The sequence below is a fragment of the Peromyscus californicus genome, unplaced genomic scaffold (assembly GCF_007827085.1).
Source record: "Peromyscus californicus insignis strain IS unplaced genomic scaffold, ASM782708v3 Scaffold_22__1_contigs__length_63687245, whole genome shotgun sequence".
NCBI lineage: Eukaryota > Metazoa > Chordata > Mammalia > Rodentia > Cricetidae > Peromyscus > Peromyscus californicus.
This window is the reverse complement of record NW_026294525.1, coordinates 58,519,981-58,539,131: the sequence shown is the minus strand read 5'-3', so window position 1 is coordinate 58,539,131 and position 19,151 is coordinate 58,519,981. Positions and strand designations below refer to the sequence as shown.

Below are 19,151 nucleotides of genomic sequence, written 5' to 3'. Positions count from 1 at the left end.
TCTCCAAGACGCGTCTTGGGGTTTCCGCGCAAGCGCATTTGCGACCTGCCGTTACCATAGCGACGAGGCCTCCCGGTAGGCAAATCCTAGCTGCCTTGACAACATCCCTGGGCATCTGCAGCTCCGGAGGTCCTGGAAACTGACGGGTAACTAGGTTTCCGAGTGGCATTTTAAATAAGGGGCTTTCAAAACTGATCGCGGGCCACGAGAGGCTCACAGTCTTAACAACCAGGGCCGTGGGTCAGACTCTTCGGGATGTTGCTCTAAGTGTCGTTCTCTAACAGAAAACGAATGTCGAGGAGCGCAGAGAAACCCCAGACAAACAGGCTTTTCCGGGAACAGCCGGAGCTAGGTACACCTGACCCAATGGCACAGCTTTTAGAGGCCAACGCGGTATACTGCTCAAACCAACTTTTAAGGTTTCTGGAGAATTCAAAAGCAATTAAGACATAAATCCAGCTTCAGACAGCCGGCACTGTAATTGAAGACACACACATGATGTGCTGCTCAAAAGACATGACCTAACATATTGGTGGCACCGACAAGCAGAGCAGTAATGTTCAGTGGACAAGGGTGTAAGATAAAAGAGATGGGTTCGACGTTAAGGCATTTGATGTATGTACGTAGACGGGTTTTAAAAAAAAGCAGGGCAGGGGGCGCAAAGTTTGAAAAATCAGTTATTTCTAGAAACTGAATTTTTACTGAGTAAATTAAACGAGATTGCATTTAAGAACTAAATTAAGAATTTAGGCCGGAGCGATGGCTCACTCAGTGTAATGCCTGCCACGGAAGCGTGGGGACCGAAATGCAGACCCCCAGCACTTCCAAAGAAACCGGGAGTCTGTAACCCTGGCCTTGGAGGGGAGAAGGGAGGATCCCTGGAGTATAGCTGAATCTGTGAGCTCCAGGTTCAGTTGGAAACAATGTCTTAAAAAAGCAAGATGAAGAATGATTAAGGAAGACACTCCACGTTCACATCTTGCTTCCATACCCGTGCACACACACAAATCCTCAAGAACTCTAGTACTTTAATGAAATTAATGTTTTTTTCCACAAAAATTCTGAGAAACTACAAAACTTTTAGGCTTGATTTAACAAAAATGAAGTTATACTTGCTATTAATGTGTTGGTGATATGAGCCACAACATCTGGTTGGTTAGAACACCTTATCCTGCCAACAAGATAAATAATAGTTTGTTATTACACATTTTTGAAAGATGTGAAGTTTGAAGTTGTAGTAGGTTGTCTATATTGCTGAGGCCTTTTCATATTTTTGTTTGAATGTCTTACACTTTTGTTCTTACATCTGTAATTAAGGGGCAGATTTTAGCCAAGAAAACTTTGAAATTGTCGGATTTACTCTTTCCTGCTTATTTGGAAGTGGTCAAGGTATAGTCAGACACGTTGGGTCTTAATGTTGAAATCCTCAAATCTGGGGCTTCCAAAACTTAGACAAAAACGTAAGTTGTGCTGTGATTCGGCTGAATCATGCGATTCCGGTGCCAACTCACTTGGTATTCTAGCCTTTGCAGAACTCGGCCCGTGGTGTAGTTCCCATCATTCTCCAGAAGCCACCCAACAGCAAGGAGTTGTAAGAAAGTCCTTACGAGTTTCGCCAATAACTTCAGTCTGGAGTGAATCCGATGTGTCTGCTTACTAGCCAGGTGGGGCAGTCTTCTACTCCGGTCACCCCGGGACCTTGGGGCATGCACATTTAGGTCAGCCAAGATGGAGGCCGCTTTCTGGCAGATTGTCTTCCGTCTTACAAACAAGAAATCTTTTGTTATGAAGTCATTGGGATTTGGGGGTGCAATTGTATCAGAGTAATAACTGATTAATACATAGAAGTGATAGATTCAATGGGATTTTACATGTTAAATATCGGCGACAGAAAAAGTTAGTGATATAAAAAGAAGGAAAGGAAATGGAAAAGGAGGAGGGAGGAAGGAAGATGACATGTTAGGATGGATGAAGCACATGATGGGAGAGAAAATCTAACTTGAGGAGAAAAGAGAATTTACATTTTAAGTAAAGTAAATTGCCCTGTGGAGCAATGTAAGAATATGAGCATAGTAACAAGATGCTAAAATAATGTATTGAAGAATACAGGCTGAATTGAGATAAAAGAAATAAGGAAATCAATCAAAGACAAAAACACCTTTAAGGATAAATGAACAACTTTTAAAATCATGGAAAAATAGTCTAGAGGAATGAAATCAGATTACTGATATAGGGGAGGAAAGGCTTGTAGTAATCACAGAGAATGCTGAGTGAAAAGTAAAACTTTTGAAGCTATTAAAAATAATATTCATGGGGGAGGCAAAATGGCTCACATAAGATTAATAAATACTCCTGAAATCGAGAACACAAAATACACAAGGACAAATATACTTAATGATATAAAGCAGTAAAGGAACGGATTAAAAGGATGCATCATATTCCACAGGACTATTTCTGTAGAGCAACCAACATCAATAACTATGTCTTGGTTAAGTTATTAAGTTTTCGGAATAAGTAATTCTTTAGGTTTCTGGGCAAGAAATAAGGAGAGAGATGAAGAAAAACAAATTAGGTTGCTTTGATTGATCTAGAACAGGGTACATATTCATATTCATCTGTAGTGTTTCAGCAATTGTTAGAAATTCTATCCTAATCCTAAGGCAAAGTTTATTTAATAACTTTTAAAAATTGAAATTAAAGCAACTGAAACATCAATTTTAGAAGTCACACATTCCGACATGCTACAATCCAAAAATACATTTATTTGATACGTGCTGACGGATGGCAGTAGGAAAATATTAAAAATCATTGTTTTGTATAATTAAACCACTGTGTTTCTACTATAAGAAGCAGAAAACTTTGCACATACAGTAGAGACAATACAATTAATAACTCACAATCTCAAACCTGAGCTGAGGCGTTTCTGGCATTGTGTGTCCTGATGGTGTGTGTAGTATGGTGTGCATGTTGTGTGCTCAGAACCAAGGCTACAGTGAAATTACATGGTACAAGATAGGCAGGCACTGCCACAATCAAACACATTCAGTACTGGATGTCACTGAAAAACCTCTACAGGGTTGTAAGGAGAATATATGTTCAGATGAAATTATATTTCTATGGCTTCCCAAGTTGTCATTTAAATAAAATTTGATTTTTTGTCACTTATCCACATTCTTGTACACTGTCATTTCAGAATCCATCTCTTGTGTAACTTGACAGTCAGTAGCAGACACCATGTTGGTAAGATTGCCTTCCAACCTCTCTTACTGCACTTAAATCCATTGGCATTACAGGTCATTACAGTTCCCTTTATACTTTTTTCCCAAGGCTGGGCATTGTGACACTTGCCTATAACTTTGGAATCTGGGAGGTAGACAGGTGAATCTCTGAGTTTGAGGCCAGCCTGGACTACAGAGGGAGTTCTAGGCCAGCCAGGGCTACATAGTGAGAGCCTGTCTTAAAAAGGAAGATTATTCCTCTCCTATGAACAACATAGGTCATTACCCTATAAGCTTTCAACAACAGACTTTTGTCAACTGCTGCTGATGAGTAATGTGTAGTGGCCTGTAGTAGTACCTAAGTTCAGACCTAAGTCTGTTTAAACCAGAATAAACTTTGCAATATTGTAGACACAATAACTGTAAGACTCAGCCTTAACAGTTCAGTGGTATCTAGAACAAATGTTCATCTTCTGCATATGACATATGTCCCTCAAGGCCCTCTGTCTGACACCTAGGCTGATGGGATACCATTATTTGGTCCATCGCTGGTTTATTTTAAATCGATGAATAATAATTGTACACATTTACTGGATACAGTTGGTATATGTTTACATTATGGGATGATAAAATTTACTTATATTGCCTCATATACTTCAACTTTTATAGTGAGAAGACTTGAAATTTGTTGTCAACTTGGAACATATTAACTAGAATCACCATGTTATTCAGTAGATTTCTAAAATTTCTTTTTCTACCTACTAAAACTTTATACCTTTCAAAGATCTCTTTACTCCCCATCTCCTCCCCTCTGGTAACCACCATTTTACTCTCTTCCTTAATTAATCCTGTAGCTCTCACACATAAGTGAGACATGTAGTGTTTGTCTCTTTGTGCCTTGTGTATTTCATTTAACATAATGTCTTCCAGAGGTTCCTTCATGTTGTTGTGAATGACAGGATTTTCTTTTTTCCTTTCTCCTTGCAGTACTGGAATTGAGCCCAGGACCTTGTACATGCCAGGCAAGTGATCTACCACCAAGCTACATCCCCAACCCAGAATTTCTTGTGTTTTTAAAATGCCAATTAATATTCAATATAGCAAATTAATTTACATGGTTGGTTCCGATTCACACTCACATCACCTTGAACAAAGACTCCTTATAATCCACAGATCATTGAGTAGCAGACAGGTTAGTCCTAATGAAAGGCTCTGGTGATGGAGCCTAAGAAAGCATATACCAGTTTTCTGACAACTGTGTTTCTGGGTCGCAGACCAAAATTTAAAAGGACTTGGAAGACTAAAAGTACAATTATTCAGCAATGTAAAATTTTCGTTGCCTGGCATTCAAATGAATACTTCCCAGTACGCAAAGATGACGTCTGTGACTAGATAAAGAAATTCAGTCAGTTAAAACAGACCAAGGAAAGGCCACAGATGAAAAAATTAGTAAACAAGAACATTAGTAAACAGGAGGTAAAAAGAATAATATCTGATTATACAGCCCTGGCTGTCCTGGAACTCACTCTGTAGACCAGGCTGGCCTTGCATAGAGCTCTGCCTCCCTCTGCCTCCCGAGTGCTGGGATTAAAGGCACGTGCCAGCACACCTGGCCATATCAGACTTTTGGAACAAATGAAAGTCAGGAAATAGTGGAGCAAAATCTGGAAAGTACTAAAGAAATCAACAGAAAACAGAACTGTCAGGTTTGGAAATTGCCAGTGGATTAGTGGGCAAAACTTAGAGGGATCCAAAACCTGAATACATACAACAGGTTAGCCCTGTTCAGTGAAAAGCTACAGGCAAAGGGAAAATATTGGATGAAAACCTGGGCCTACTTAATGTTGTAGGAAATACTGAAAATATTAAATATAAACTATGTCTATTATATTAAAAATATTTCCCCGAAAGATAATTGCTAAGTGAACATTGATATGATGCATCATTCACAGTATAGGTACAAGTAAAATATATAATAATAAAATCGTTAGATTTTAATTTTATTTTTGTATTTATATTTTATTATGTATGGCAATAGAGGACAGATAAAATATACCTTTGTTAGATTCCTTTACAATATGAGTTGGTATACAGTCATTGGAAGGAAGTCCATAAAAAATTTAAAAATGTATACTATAAAACTTAAAGAAATCTCAAAAGTAGAATACAAGAAATAATGTAGAGAACACATGGAAATAAGCCAACAATGTGGGTAAATTCATAAAAAAAATAGAATATTTGAAAAATTATATCTTGCTATGGCTCTAATAGCTCTGACCCCTGGGCAACTTTATTAACATACAATTAAAATCACATTTCAGTACAAATAAAATACCACCATATTTCCCCTTTTCTATTTTAATAAAAAGAAAAAAAGAAAAAGGTTATAACTAACAAAAGAAAAACTATATACAAAAGTACAATAACTATATACAATATATACAAGTAATGAATATCTAAACAATGTCTAGTCCATTTGTATTTGACAAATTCAGAGAAAATAATTTCATTATCTATCCTGTTTTGGTAAGTCCCAAATGTCCCTAATTCACTTTATATCCTAACTAGTCTTCAACTGTAACTAACTAACCTTCAACTATAACTAACTAATCTTCAACTCCCTCAGAGACCCAAGAAGGAAATAATATTAGCTAACAAAAATAAAAGCAAGAAGTGCATGCAAGCAACTTCCAAAAAATTTGTGAGTTGACAGAAACAGCCAGCTGCCTGGACAGTCACCTGAGGTTTCTCCACAGTGCTGGGGCATCATCTTCAGCCTACAGGCTTAGCGTATCTGACAGACTCATTTGTGAAGTAGGATGTACACAAGGTCAACAGTTCAACCTCACATTGGGTGAGAGCAGTCCATGTACCAGAAACACCTGAATTCCACAAGTGTCATGTTATGATTCAGGATTTTAAATTCTGGAAATTGTTGATGGTTTTTTAATTCAGCTGTCCATTCTTCTTGGCTGTGTATATATGGCTTCATCTCAGCATCCCGTTCTTCTCCACATCCCTCTATCAAATGCCAGTCTACTATTGAGAGGCGTGAGCTTAGTTACTCTTCAAGAATAACTGTTTCAGCTGCTGTTCCATTGCACATCAGAAGCCATCGGCCCACTACCTGTTCAGCTGCCTTCGAAGAAAAGGGCACTGTACCTTTTCTGGATTTCGAAGGCCACTTCAGGGATGGTGCCATATTGTCCTGGTCTCAGAAGATGCCTTTTGATAAAGCCATAACCACACTTGTTTTGGCAAGAATCAGTAGTCCTTTGTTTCATGTTCTATCTGTCCATTTTGTCAGTAGTTGATTCGAGGATCCTTTGTTGTCCAGTGGCTAACTTTTGCCACAATGAAAGTTAACTCCATACGCAGTTTCTTCAATGCCCATATTTTCTCTGAAGTAGATTGGTACTGCCAGGAGCTGACATGTCTCATAGTCATAACAAAAAAGAAAAATTTTAAACTTTTTAAATGCCATATTCTGTAGATCTCTGAAGGGTTTGAAGATGACCTGTCTAAAATATAGCTGCTCAATTTTTAAAACATATCTAATATAACTACAAGTTCTATTGTAATGTCTAACTACTAACTTTCATTTCTTTATATCCTAATAGTTGGTAATAATAACATTCAAGGATCAGAGAATTGCATTGTTAAATGAACGGTATAAGTACAATTAGAAATATACATATAGCATTTTCTAACAATATCAATTTTAATATATATAATTTGTATACAATATAAAACAATCCAATCCAATGTAAAGTATTTAAAACTAGTAATTGTCTTTTTCTTCTTCTTTTTCTTTCTCTCTCTTTTTTTTTAAAACAAGAACCTTAAATCTAATCTCCTTTGCTTAGCCTTTTTCCTAACCCTTGACAACAACTTGTAACCAACCCCCTAAACAATAAAAATTATCCCAGACCCAAAACCCATTAAAAAGACCAAAAAAACCACCCGCCCCACACCACCTCTTTGGGAATGTGGGCGTTGTATTCTTAAAATTGCTTCCTGCTGGGTATGGGCGAAGTTATCTTTATCCTGAAAGAAAAATTTTAGGTTAATTGTCAAATTCTAGGAAAGGTAACTATATCCTTCATTATCCAGTCTGTGTATAATGCCAAAGTTCAGGGTTTATCTCAGGTCCTTATTCAAGTAGTCTTTGAGACTGGATCATCTCAGCTAGTCATCTCAAAATTGCTCTGAGCACCTTGTAGTTCAAAGCTGATCTGTAGATGATGTTTGTCAATTTAGTGATATTATTATTGTCCACGTGGAATTGTTGTTGTTGTGGGGCCCCAACTTCTTCCTGGAGACTTCAGTTGATGTTAGGCCTGGCCGTGATTTCCTGCAGAAAACTGATAAGAGACTCGAACACAAAGACATATATGCAGCTAATTGAAGCCTTTTTTCTAGAATTAGTTAGTACTCTATATGACCATTCATATCTTAACAAAGTTTAAAATGTATATATATCTATATATATATATTAATCTTGTAAATTTTGATATAAAATTTATACTTTAAGAAAAGTTTAAAGAATCAGAATAGAATCAAAGAGTTGAGATTAGTAATAGAATAGTCCCTTAAGTAATTTGGCTTTTCTCCTGTCCCATAGCAGAAGATGGCTCTTTTATTCTGGCATGATACAGGGAGTTTGCATTTTCCTTTTAACAACATGCTTGAGTTTAAAGAAGGAGAGAGCCATTCTCCAACTCCAAAGTCAGCTTTAAATTTTAATTGAACTGGGACTACAAGAAGACCAATAATGTTAAATGTCTTTAGAGAAGAGCAGAAACAAACATTTAGGAAGACATAAAGTTTTTTAGATAATATATACCCATATGCCATTTCACTCTGTTTCCTGGGATAGATGATTTGTCCCTTTTCTTCAGTTGTCCCATTTGTCCAGTGTTCTTCAGATTCCTTAACCTTCATTCTCCTAAAAGACAAAAACAAAAACCTTTCCCCAAGACTAATTTTGGGGATGTTCCTTTTTGGCAAGTTATTATCTGATTAAATGAAAAGGCATATATTACTGGTATGTTAGTTTAAATTGGATGTTCATGCTGGTTGATGAACTATCACCTCCTCTAATTAAGAGCTTTCTCTTGTTCAAATCGAACCTTTATCAATTTTGATGGTACCCACAGCTTATCTTCTCCTGTAGAAACAAAATCAAAACCTCGTCCCCAACGTAATACATACCCTGGTTTCCATTCTGAGGTCAGCACATCCTTAAAGTATATAGGCTGATTTAATTCTGTAGTTTTTTCTATTATCCAATGTCTCTCTGCAGCTGTTGTTCCTTTCTCATTGGCATTAAGAGAATTTGAAGTTAATAGAGCATTATGCAATCTATTTCTAGGGGTTTTTGTTACCCCTTTCTGTTTATTTAGCATATCCTTTAGCGTTCTGTTTGATCTTTCTATAACTGCTTGACCTGTAGGATTATGTGGTATGCCTGTAATATGCTTTATATTGTAATAAGCAAAAAACTGTTTCATTTCAACAGAGACATATGAAGGAGCATTGTCAGTTTTAATTTGTGCAGGTATACTCATGATGGCCATAACTTCTAGCAAATGAGTGATTACAGAATCAGCTTTTTCAGAACTCAAAGCAGTTGCCCATTGAAATCCTGAATAAGTATCAATAGTATGGTGTACATATTTCAATTTTCCAAATTCTGCAAAGTGAAACACGTCCATCTGCCAGATTTCATTCCTTTGTGTACCTTTTGGGTTACATCCTGCTGGTAATGGTGTTTGATTGTAGAAGGAACAAGTAGAACATTTCTTTATTATTTCTTTGGCTTGTTGCCAGGTTATGGAAAAATCCTTTTTTTTTTTTTTTTCGTTTTTTGAGACAGGGTTTCTCTGTGTAGCTTTGCGCCTTTCCTGGGACTCACTTGGTAGCCCAGGCTGGCCTCGAACTCACAGAGATCCACCTGGCTCTGCCTCCCGAGTGCTGGGATTAAAGGCGTGCGCCACCACCGCCCGGCTGGAAAAATCCTTTTTTAAACCTTTACTATTGACATGATGTTTTTTATGAAATTCTGAGGCCTCCAGCACATTTCCTATCAATAATTTATCAATCTCATCATTGCCTTGTGCTAGAGGGCCTGGCAGACCAGTATGGGATCGGATGTGAGTTATATATAAAGGATGACTCCTTTTCCTGATTGTATCTTGTAATTGAATAAATAGTGAAGTTAATTCTGAAGCATCAGGGATAAATTCTGCAGTCTCAATACGTAATACTACTCTTTCAGCATACTGAGAGTCAGTTACTATGTTGAGAGGTTCTGAAAAATCCATTAATACCAACAGAATAGCATACAATTCTGATTTTTGAGCTGAATTATAAGGACTTTGAACCACTTTACTTAAATTTTCTGATTTGTAACCTGCCTTTCCTTGTTTTTTTTGTATCTGTATAAAATGTACGAACTCCAGATATGGATTTTTCCCATACAATTTGAGGCAAGATCCAATCAGCTCTCTTTATAAGATCAATTCTATCGCTTTTGGGATATTTGCTGTTAATTTCTCCCAAAAAATTACTGCAAGCTCTTTGCCAAGGTTCACTTTCTGTCCATAATTTTTCAATGTCTTCCTTAGTTAAAGGTACGACAATTTCTGCTGGGTCTATTCCTGCTAATTGACAAAGTCTCAATTTTCCTTTCCAAATCAACTCAGAGATTTTTTTCCACATAAGTTTTTAATTTTTTATTTGGTTTATTTGGTAAAAATATCCATTCCAATATAATATCTTCCCTCTGCATTAATATTCCTGTAGGAGAATGCCTCGAAGGTAAAATAACCAAAATGCAATCCAGCTTTGGATCAATACGATCTACATGCCCTTCATGTACTTTCTTTTCTACCAAGGCCAATTCTTTCTCAGCTTCAGGTAATAATTCTCTTGGACTATTTAAGTCCTTGTCAGCTTCTAAGGTTTTGAACAAATTATGCAGTTCATCAGTTTTTACCCCAACAATAGTTCGTAGATGAGAAATATCTCCAAATAATCTTTGAAAGTCATTAAGAGTCTGTAGTCTATCTCTCCTAATTTGCACCTTTTGGGGTCTAATTTTTTGTAGCTCTATTTTATATCCTAAATAATTTTTTTTTTGTGAAAAAAAAGGGGGGGGGGGGAAGTGCTGTGGGATGTTCTGTATGGCAAATGTGTTGCTCTGATTGGTCAATAAATAAAACACTGATTGGCCAGTGGCTGGGCAGGAAGTATAGGCGGGACTAACAGAGAGGAGAAAAGAAAGAACAGGAAGGCAGAAGGAGTCACTGCCAGCCGCCACCATGACAAGCAGCATGTGAGGATGCCGGTAAGCCATGAGTCATGTGGCAAGGTATAGATTTATAGAAATGGATTAGTTTAAGATAAGCCGGGCGGTGGTGGCGCACGCCTTTAATCCCAGCACTCGGGAGGCAGAGCCAGGCAGATCTCTATGACTTTGAGGCCAGCCTGGGCTACCAAGTGAGTTCTAGGAAAGGCGCAAAGCTACACAGAGAAACCCTGTCTCGAAAAACCAAAAAAAAAAAAAAAAAAAAAAAAAAAAAAGATATAAGAACAGTGAGCAAGAAGCCTGCCATGGCCATACAGTCTGTAAGCAATGTAAGTCTCTGTGTTTACTTGGTTGGGTCTGAGCGGCTGCTGGACTGGTGGGTGAGAGAGATTTGTCCTGACTGTGGGCCAGGCAGGAAAACTCTAGCTACAATTATATAAATGACTCATAGGTTAAAGGAGAAAACAAAGGAAAAATTATTTTATTTGGTTTTTGACCCAGGGTCTCTCTGGCCTAGAACATGTGATTACCCTGCTTCAACTCCCAAATGCTAGGTTGTAGACAATTGTAGAAACACCAGATTTTTACTTTTATATGCATTAAAAAAATTAAGGGAAAAATTAACTGAAGGAAAAGTGCAAAACTTTAACATTTATAAGTGCAGACAGAGTAGTTATCTGTTGGAAATTTATAGACTTAAATCTGCTGGAACTGGAAGGTCCTAAGTCAATGACTGGATTCCCACCTTTAGAAGCCAGAATAAAAAAAAAATTAAGCCAGGTGTGGTGGTGCACGCCTTTAATCCCAGTACTCCTGAGGCAGAGACAGGTGATCTCTGAGTTCTAGGCCAGCCTCGTCTATATAACAAGTTCCAGGACAGCCAGGGTTACATAGAGAGACCCTATCTGAGAACAAAACAAAGTGGAAAAAAGGAGAAAGAAAAAGGAGAGAGAGGGGAGAGAGAGAGAGAGAGAGAGAGAGAGAGAGAGAGAGAAGGAGGAGGAGGAGGAGGAGGAGGAGGAGGAGGAGGAGAAGAAGAAGAAGAAGAAGAAGAAGAAGAAGAAGAAGAAGAAGAAGAAGAAGAAGAAGAAAAAAAAAAACAGGAAAAAGGAAATCATAAGATTGGAGTAGAGGGGACTGAAGATAGGGCTCAGCAGTTAAGAGCACTGGCTATTCTTCCAGAGGACCTGGGTTTAATTCCCAGCACCCACATGGCAACGTACAACTGTCTGTAACTTCAGGTCCAGGGGACCCAACACTCATGGTAAAACAGCAATGCAAATAAAATAAAAATAAGTGAATTTAAAAAAAGATTGGAGTAGAGATCAAATCCATAGAAATAACAAAATTTTTTAACAAATCAATGAAATTCATGTCCCGAAAATTAGAATTCTTTGATAGGCTCTGTTCATAAGACAAAGTCTTTTACTGGGTTTCATTCTCCTCAGGGATGGAGCCGTACTTATCTCTTGGACTACACTTCTGTGCTGTGTTTTACCAGCCTTTCAGATCTATTTTTTTTTTCTTACTGGCAAAGGACCTTTGCTGCTGTTCGCCCCCTCCCTAACCAACCAGATGTCTTTGCCCAACCCATTTCTGTGTAGTTAATGCCTGTTTATTTTTTACTTTAGATTGGCTATTCTCATCTAGAATTTATCTAATATTTAAACTCCACTAGAGCAGAAACTATTGGTTTTTGCTCATTCTTAACATTTAACATGATGTGGCTCATGGTAGAGTCTCAGGAAAAAAAAATTGTTGGAAGGGTGAATGAAGTACAATAATAGGCATGTTTTCTTAGGATATACTCTTTTCTTGTATTTCGTGACTATGTTATTTAAAGATCACTATTTGGGGCTTATGGTCAAGAGAGCATATTTAGAGATTTCACCATTCTTTTAGTCCTTTTTTATACTTATGTATGCATTCCTATGTGGCTACTGCTGTAGATCAAACCCACTTGGTCTTCTGATATATTGCTTAGTGTTGCCAGTTTTCAGCAATAAGTCTGTTGTCTGATTTCATTATAGTACCTACATAGAAAAACCACACAGTTTGTGTCAAATAAACCACTAAAATAGTACTAAAAGTACTTAAAGAATAGTTGCCTCAAAGATACTTTATGGTTTTAATGCCATTTTACATGTAAACTTTTGGTGATCTACTTAGAGTTTCAGTGCTAACATCCTGTCAAAATTCCTACCTAATTTTGATGCCCAAACCCACCATCTTTCCACTGTTATCTTGTCTCAAACACCCCAACTTAAGCTTTTTTGCCATCTTAAGAAACTGGTTAGATGTTAGCCATTTGTTAGCTAACAATGGGCAGCAATTATTTCAGTTGTCTGACTGTGGGCACAGTAAGTTAAACTTAGTTTTCTCTAAGATAAACTTGTGATCGATATATTTACAGATAATCCTCGTAGGAGAAAGAAGATAGAGGTAAGATTTTTATCCAACATAAACTTCATTCCTAGGTAAGAGGCCGGTTTTCTGTAACTTAAGTTCTGAAGCACAATGGGGGGCTGCGGGGGAGCTGAGAATAATTTGTAGTTACCAAGACTTTCCTAGAGTTAAAGAGTTTTGTCTGTCTTAAGGGTTAAACTAAATCACTTCAAAGTAGGGCAGACATTGAGTGGAGTAGCGGTGGCTACAGAAGCCTAGAACAGGTGGTAAGAGGACTCCTAAGGACAGAATCAGCAGAAAAGAAGCTCTAGGACAAGGAAGTACAGTAACAAGAGTGGACAAAATGTAGTCTTCCCTTGGCAGCCATCTTTCCCTCCGTTTGGGAATTTCAAGGCTGTCTGGATGAGACAGGAAAAAGAGGTGATCCAGGCATGACAAGAAATGGCCCAGGACCTGAAGAATTCCAGGCAAGAAGAGACAGGATCTCTTCTCAGCCTTTTAGCTAACACCAAGGGCAGAGACACAGAGAGCTTGGGTCTGACAGACTGGATGACTTGCTGTTGATTGTTACAAGAAGGCGGGAGGTGATGAGGAGGAGGAGGAAATGGTGTATAAGATGGGAGGAACCAGGAGTGTGGCTTTATGCAGGTTGATTTGTTATATGTCTTCATGGATTAAGATGTGTAATGTTAGCCGGGCGGTGGTGGCGCACGCCTTTAATCCCAGCACTTGGGAGGCAGAGGCAGGTGGATCTCTGTGAGTTCAAGGCCAGCCTGGGCTACAGAGTAAGTTCCAGGAGAGGCGCAAAGCTACACAGTGAAACCCTGTCTCGAAAAAACCAAAAAAAAAAAAAAAAAAAAAAAAAAAAAAGATGTGTAATGTTGAAAGTAAGCCACCGAAAAGAACAAAACTCTATAATCCTTAGTTTTTATTGAGCATTCATCTCATCACAGAGCTACGAACTGAGATGCTTAATTCATTAGCAGGCAGAAAGCTATGAGAAAGAATCTTCTGATGTCATAATTTCTGGGGGTCACTGGAACATTTGATCATCATTCCTTTGGCAAGTCTAGCCTTCTATGGAAAGTCGGTCAAAGCAATTGATTTATTCACCTCTACAGGAATCAGACTGAGCCTATTTTGGTAAGTCTATGTTTCCTTGAGCAAGGTAGCTAAAGCTTAATGTTGACACAGCTAGTTACAGCAACCACAGGTGACTGTGTTATAGAAGATCATCATTGAATAAGGCCCCCTTTCTTGATAATGGCCACAGTCTACTAATCAAATTCTTAGAAATGAATAATTTAGTTTATTATTATTTCCAATAAATATTTATCTATTATAAATAGACTATTAGGCATAAGAAATACTTTAAAGACATTTTCATGTTTCCTATCCCTTGTGAATTAATAGTTGAAGATATGTAAATTTATTCAAGGTAGAGTTATTAAATGTTCACTGTGTGCCCAAACTTTAGCTATAAAGGATTAAATGGTGACAAAGATGGACAAAGAATGGTTGAGGACATTTAAAACATTTATTAAAATAATTAGGCCAGTGCTTCTCAACAGGGAGAAGTTTTGCTTCTCTCTTTAACAGGAGATACTTGACAATATCTGGGGATCTCTCTCTCTCTCTCTCTCTCTCTCTCTCTCTCTCTCTCTCTCTCTCTCCTCCCTTCCTTCCTTTCCTTTTTTTTTTTTTAAACTTTCAAAACACTGGGAGAATGTTGTTGCTGACATCTAGTGGGTGACTACTGAAGAACATTTTACAATGTCTATGACAGTCTAACTTTCTCCAGCTTAGAATCATGTGATCTCAAATGTCCATAGCACTCTGGTTGTGAAATCCTGAATTATTACAAAACAAAAAGAGAGTTCTATGAAGACATAGACAATCAGGGTTTGGAAGAGTTCTTTCTCTAAGAAAAGGAAGTGTAAATTTAAACTTAGTGGATGAATTCACTCTAGCAGGTAGAAGGTGGGAGCTGTGAGTTGTGGGTTCCAGGCACAGGAAACAGTAGGTAATAATGAATTTGTGTACGTGTGTTGCATATACTTAATGTTTCCCATTTACATATGTGTTTACTAATGCTCAGCATCTACTAAATAGTAATAGTTATTGACTGAGCACTTACTATGTGTCAGGCATTGTATTTTACATGATTTATCTCCTTTAAACCTACTGTTACCGGAAAGCAGGTAATATCATTACCCTTTGGTAATACAGACAAGTTAAGTGTTTTCACTAAGACCATGATGGTGGGATGAATCAGATTGTACTGTTAACTCATGAACCCAACTCTCCCAAAGCCAATTGCTTAACTAATGCACTAGACTATAGGGAGTGGGTGAACTACATGGTTTCAGGAACAAAAGGATTATCTGAAGGTATCTGGATGGGCATGAAATTCTACTCGAAGAAAACCTACCTTAGTGGAGAGGCTTGGAAGGGTAGAGAATGAGGACTCAAGCTTGCTGATTTTAATAATCCTGGGAAGGCAATTTGATCTTTTCTTTCCCCACAGTGGAGACATCACTGTTAACCACAGGCTAACCACAACATAGGCACAGTTTGCTTATACTACGGGGGCTATTTTGAGTTTGTTATAAGACTTCAACTTGTTTACAAGGGATATTTGTGTAATAAAGTATTTTACAGATTTTTCAGATGTCACTGTCTGGAAGTTTTTTGTGCACATTTAACAAAATTGTAGCATTAAAAATGTCAACTTATCTTTGATAAGCACCGTCATTATTTTATCTTCATATTCTAGGATTTCAGTGAATTATGCCTTTTCGGTTTGGGACCCAGCCAAGGAGGTTTCCAGTGGAAGGAGGAGATTCTTCAATTGGGCTAGAACCAGGCCTGAGCGCCAGTGCTGCCTGTAATGGGAAAGAGACATCACCCAATAGGTGAAGTCTACTCACCGTGCCAACTGAGGTTATGGATATTGGCTATCATCAATAGGAGCTCTAACTGACATTTAGTATGAGCAAGAGAAAAATTAAACCTGGGAATTCAAACACTGCTGTTATTAAATTAGTACTAACAGAGCCCAGATTTAGCAATGTATATTTTGTAACTTTGTAAGTGTAGACCAATCCTTCCCCTGTCCCCATAACTTTATTGTGTCTATAAGATCAACATCAAATCAGCAGTATAATTATGTGTAGGGTATTGTTCTAAGTACAAGACTACAAATATAAAGAAAAAGATAGAGACCTCAGATTTAGTGTCACTTGGACTAGATAGACCATTGGCTGAGACAGCAGTAGAAGAGAAAGTACTATGAGAGAAATCACTTGGACAAAATTGAAGCAAGCTTATTATAAGCAGGATTTGTCTCACTCTTCTGCTGTTTACCATAGCAAAACTGCAAATAACACACAGCTAATTCTCTTAGTGGATTAGAGTTTTGGAGGTCACAGAGTTAAGCTTAGTCAAATCAATACTTTAGGAGCTAGAGTTACTTATGAATAAAATTGGCTAAAATATTCAAGGTTGATTATTTGGTGGGAGTGTCAGAAAAGGAACTCAGTCACTAGATACATTTTGGACTAGTGTCATTTAAGGGTTTTTTTAACTCTGAGATTCTACCAATATTTGAGCGTTAAGTCTGCTAACTTTCACCCCACAAATGTTCTAGCTTTGAAATTACTCAGCCAAAGTGATTGAAGGTTCATGTCTGAATTTCCATACTATAGCCACATTTTTGCCATTTAGTAATTACTGCATACCCTTGAAAACGAACATCTCGAGTGTTAATTTCATTTTTATGAATTTCATATAATTAAATATATGACAATAGGCATGTTTTCTTTGATATGTAAGTGTAGAATCTCATCAGAACCTCTGTGTTATAGATTTTTGTGCCATTTGAAGGCCTCAGAGAAATTTTTAAACAGTTGAATGCTGGGAGCCATCCCCAGGGCAGTGGATGGGTCCTGCAAAGGATGTAAAGAGTCGGTTGGGGAAGGAAGTGAGCCAGGCCATGGTGGTCAGGAGAATCTTGCAGCCTGACTGACTAGCAGCCAGAGTGTTTCTTTATTTATACAGAATTTAGTAAGCAGGGATACATTCATGATATTCTAAAACATAGATCATATTTTTGTTTTTGGACATGTGTTTTACTTCCTTTTGCTCATCTTTTAGTCATCATTAAAAAACTATGACAGAACAGATTTATCATTTCCAATCATTTTCCCACAAGTTTTGACATCATTAATAAACAGAGTTATCATTCTTACTCATTAACCCCATAACCCAATTTTTGAGAATCTAGAGGCATATGTATGACAGCCTGTTCTCAGGCTGGTAGCTTTGGTTACTTCAAGGACACTAGACCAAAACAAAATTTTCAGCCACCCTGGGCATTTTGCCATGTCCCAAGCAGTGTATTATTCTCTTAATGGTCAGAGTGCCCAGGAAAAATCCTCAGGCCAAAGCTGCTGCAGTTATTATTCAAATTCTGACATAATACAATCAATGTTCACATTTATATCTTTATAGAATTTGTCTATATGTCTAATCCTGGCATTCTGTTGTTCCTTGGTCATATGACAATATAGTGGCTCTGTATGAGCTAACTTTTCTAAGAGAGGAAGGTCCTGACACCTCATACTTTTATCATCTTTCCACTCCATACTTTGCTCATCAGTATGTCTCTGTGTAGGGCAGAGTTGTATGCCACGTAATTGTCTGAGTGTACAGTGGGAAGAGGCTTGTAATCTGAACTATGGACAATTCCTCTAGACCACTGAATCTTGTTGACTTTTTAAGTTTACTTTGTTTTGAATATCTTGTTCCCGTGTAAGCACAGTGACAGATGTTTCAAGAATGTCTCATAGCCTCATGAAGAGACCTCTGGCTTCTTCTTTATGTGTCACAACCTCCAAGGCATAAGGAAGACCTTCAAGTAAATAAGGATATCTCCCTAAAAGTGTGTGTGGGGGGGAGGGAATAGTATGTTCAGGACTTTCCTGGGAGAAGGTGTAAATGATTCATAAGGAATTTTCCATCAACCCAACATCCTCAAATTGTACAAATATTAAAAGTGCCCCAAGTATGCAACAGGTGGAGATGAAAACCAAAGGTGGCATGGCAGCCATCATGTGGCTCAGCTTTGCTGGATCTCTGTCAGCAGCTGTGCTGGCTTTATGACTTCTGCCATTCCATTCAGATATGCCAGCTGAAAAGATATTGAAATGTTTTGCTTTGAAAATAATTTTCTATTTAGTGTCTTAACTACATATAATTTGCCCTTTTATTCAGGCAACTCCGAAGATGCCCTGGAAGTCATTGCCTGACAATAACTGATGTTCCCATCACCGTCTATGCAACAATGAGAAAGTCATCTGCACCGAGCAGCAAGGAAATGCATCCCAAATAGCACCATTAAGTCTTGTGTCGAGGGTTGACTAGGTCAAGGGTAATGGACCAGCATCATCTTATGGTCTGTCTGGTAAACAAATAAAGGTGGAGGCACTACGTGGGCAATGCCAATAGTCGAATATTTGATTTTAATTGAAACGAAAAACGTAGTCAGTAGCGCACACACGATGATAAGAATTGGTTACATGTTCTGACAAGACAGAACATGTCACACCTACAAAGTACCTTAGAGATCATCTTGCTCACAGAAGATTACTAGTTCTGAAAATTCAAGATAAAGCCGGATCCATGGTGGTCATAATGCCAGATTCTCAGAGCTTATACAGAGCTGAGAGGTATTTGAATTTTTATTAGTTAAAGAGAAGAGGTCATCCATAAATGTGGGCTCTGAGTCCTGCCTCTGTAGGTCCAAACTACCTGTATGAAGAGAGACAGTATAACTCTACCAAAGCTTGAAAAGATGAGTCGTGAAGTGATCCCTAATTAACACAGTTGTCTATCAAGAGAAAGAAAACTAAGTCTAGACTGAAAGTTGCCTAACAATAGGAAAAGAATGGCAGGAAAGGTGTCATGAGGGTCCCTGAGAGCTCATCCAAGGGTGGGAATGATTGGTGTTTCAACCATAGCTAAAAGTCCTCTCCTCCCCGCCTCCTTCCTATCTATCCTTCCCTCCCCCTCCCTCCTTCACTTTCTCTCTTCTTCCTTCTCTTCTCTCCTTCCTTTCTTCCCCTAGAGATCCAAGTCAGGATCTCCCACATGCTGGGAAAGTACCCTACCACTGAGACACACTGTAAGCTAAAAAGATCCTTTAACACAGGGAC

General features: G+C 38.0%; 1 protein-coding gene across 7 annotated transcripts; it reads left to right on the top strand.

The window, feature by feature from the left end:
- The first annotated feature begins 21 nt into the window (after positions 1-21).
- On the top strand, positions 22-18,441 carry Fam229b (family with sequence similarity 229 member B). Of its 7 annotated transcripts, XM_052751420.1 has the most exons (7): positions 22-146; positions 1,524-1,664; positions 3,194-3,240; positions 4,206-4,240; positions 12,944-12,972; positions 15,713-15,851; positions 18,211-18,441. In XM_052751420.1, exons 6-7 carry the CDS (start codon positions 15,727-15,729, stop codon positions 18,326-18,328), a joined length of 243 nt encoding a protein of 80 aa, XP_052607380.1. In that variant the 5' UTR covers positions 22-146; positions 1,524-1,664; positions 3,194-3,240; positions 4,206-4,240; positions 12,944-12,972; positions 15,713-15,726; the 3' UTR covers positions 18,329-18,441. The 7 variants fall into 7 exon arrangements, with proteins under 7 accessions (XP_052607380.1, XP_052607385.1, XP_052607386.1 ...); XM_052751425.1 differs by lacking the exon at positions 3,194-3,240; XM_052751421.1 differs by lacking the exon at positions 12,944-12,972 and having other exon boundaries at positions 23-146.
- The last annotated feature ends 710 nt before the right edge of the window (positions 18,442-19,151 follow it).

Excerpts from the sequence above, each read along its gene's own strand:
- Fam229b (XM_052751426.1), top strand. The coding sequence starts at position 15,727 with ATGCCTTTTCGGTTTGGGACCCAGCCAAGGAGGTTTCCAGTGGAAGGA. Across the intron at positions 15,852-18,210 it reads AAAGAGACATCACCCAATAG|GCAACTCCGAAGATGCCCTG; the intron begins GTGAAGTCTACT and ends CCTTTTATTCAG.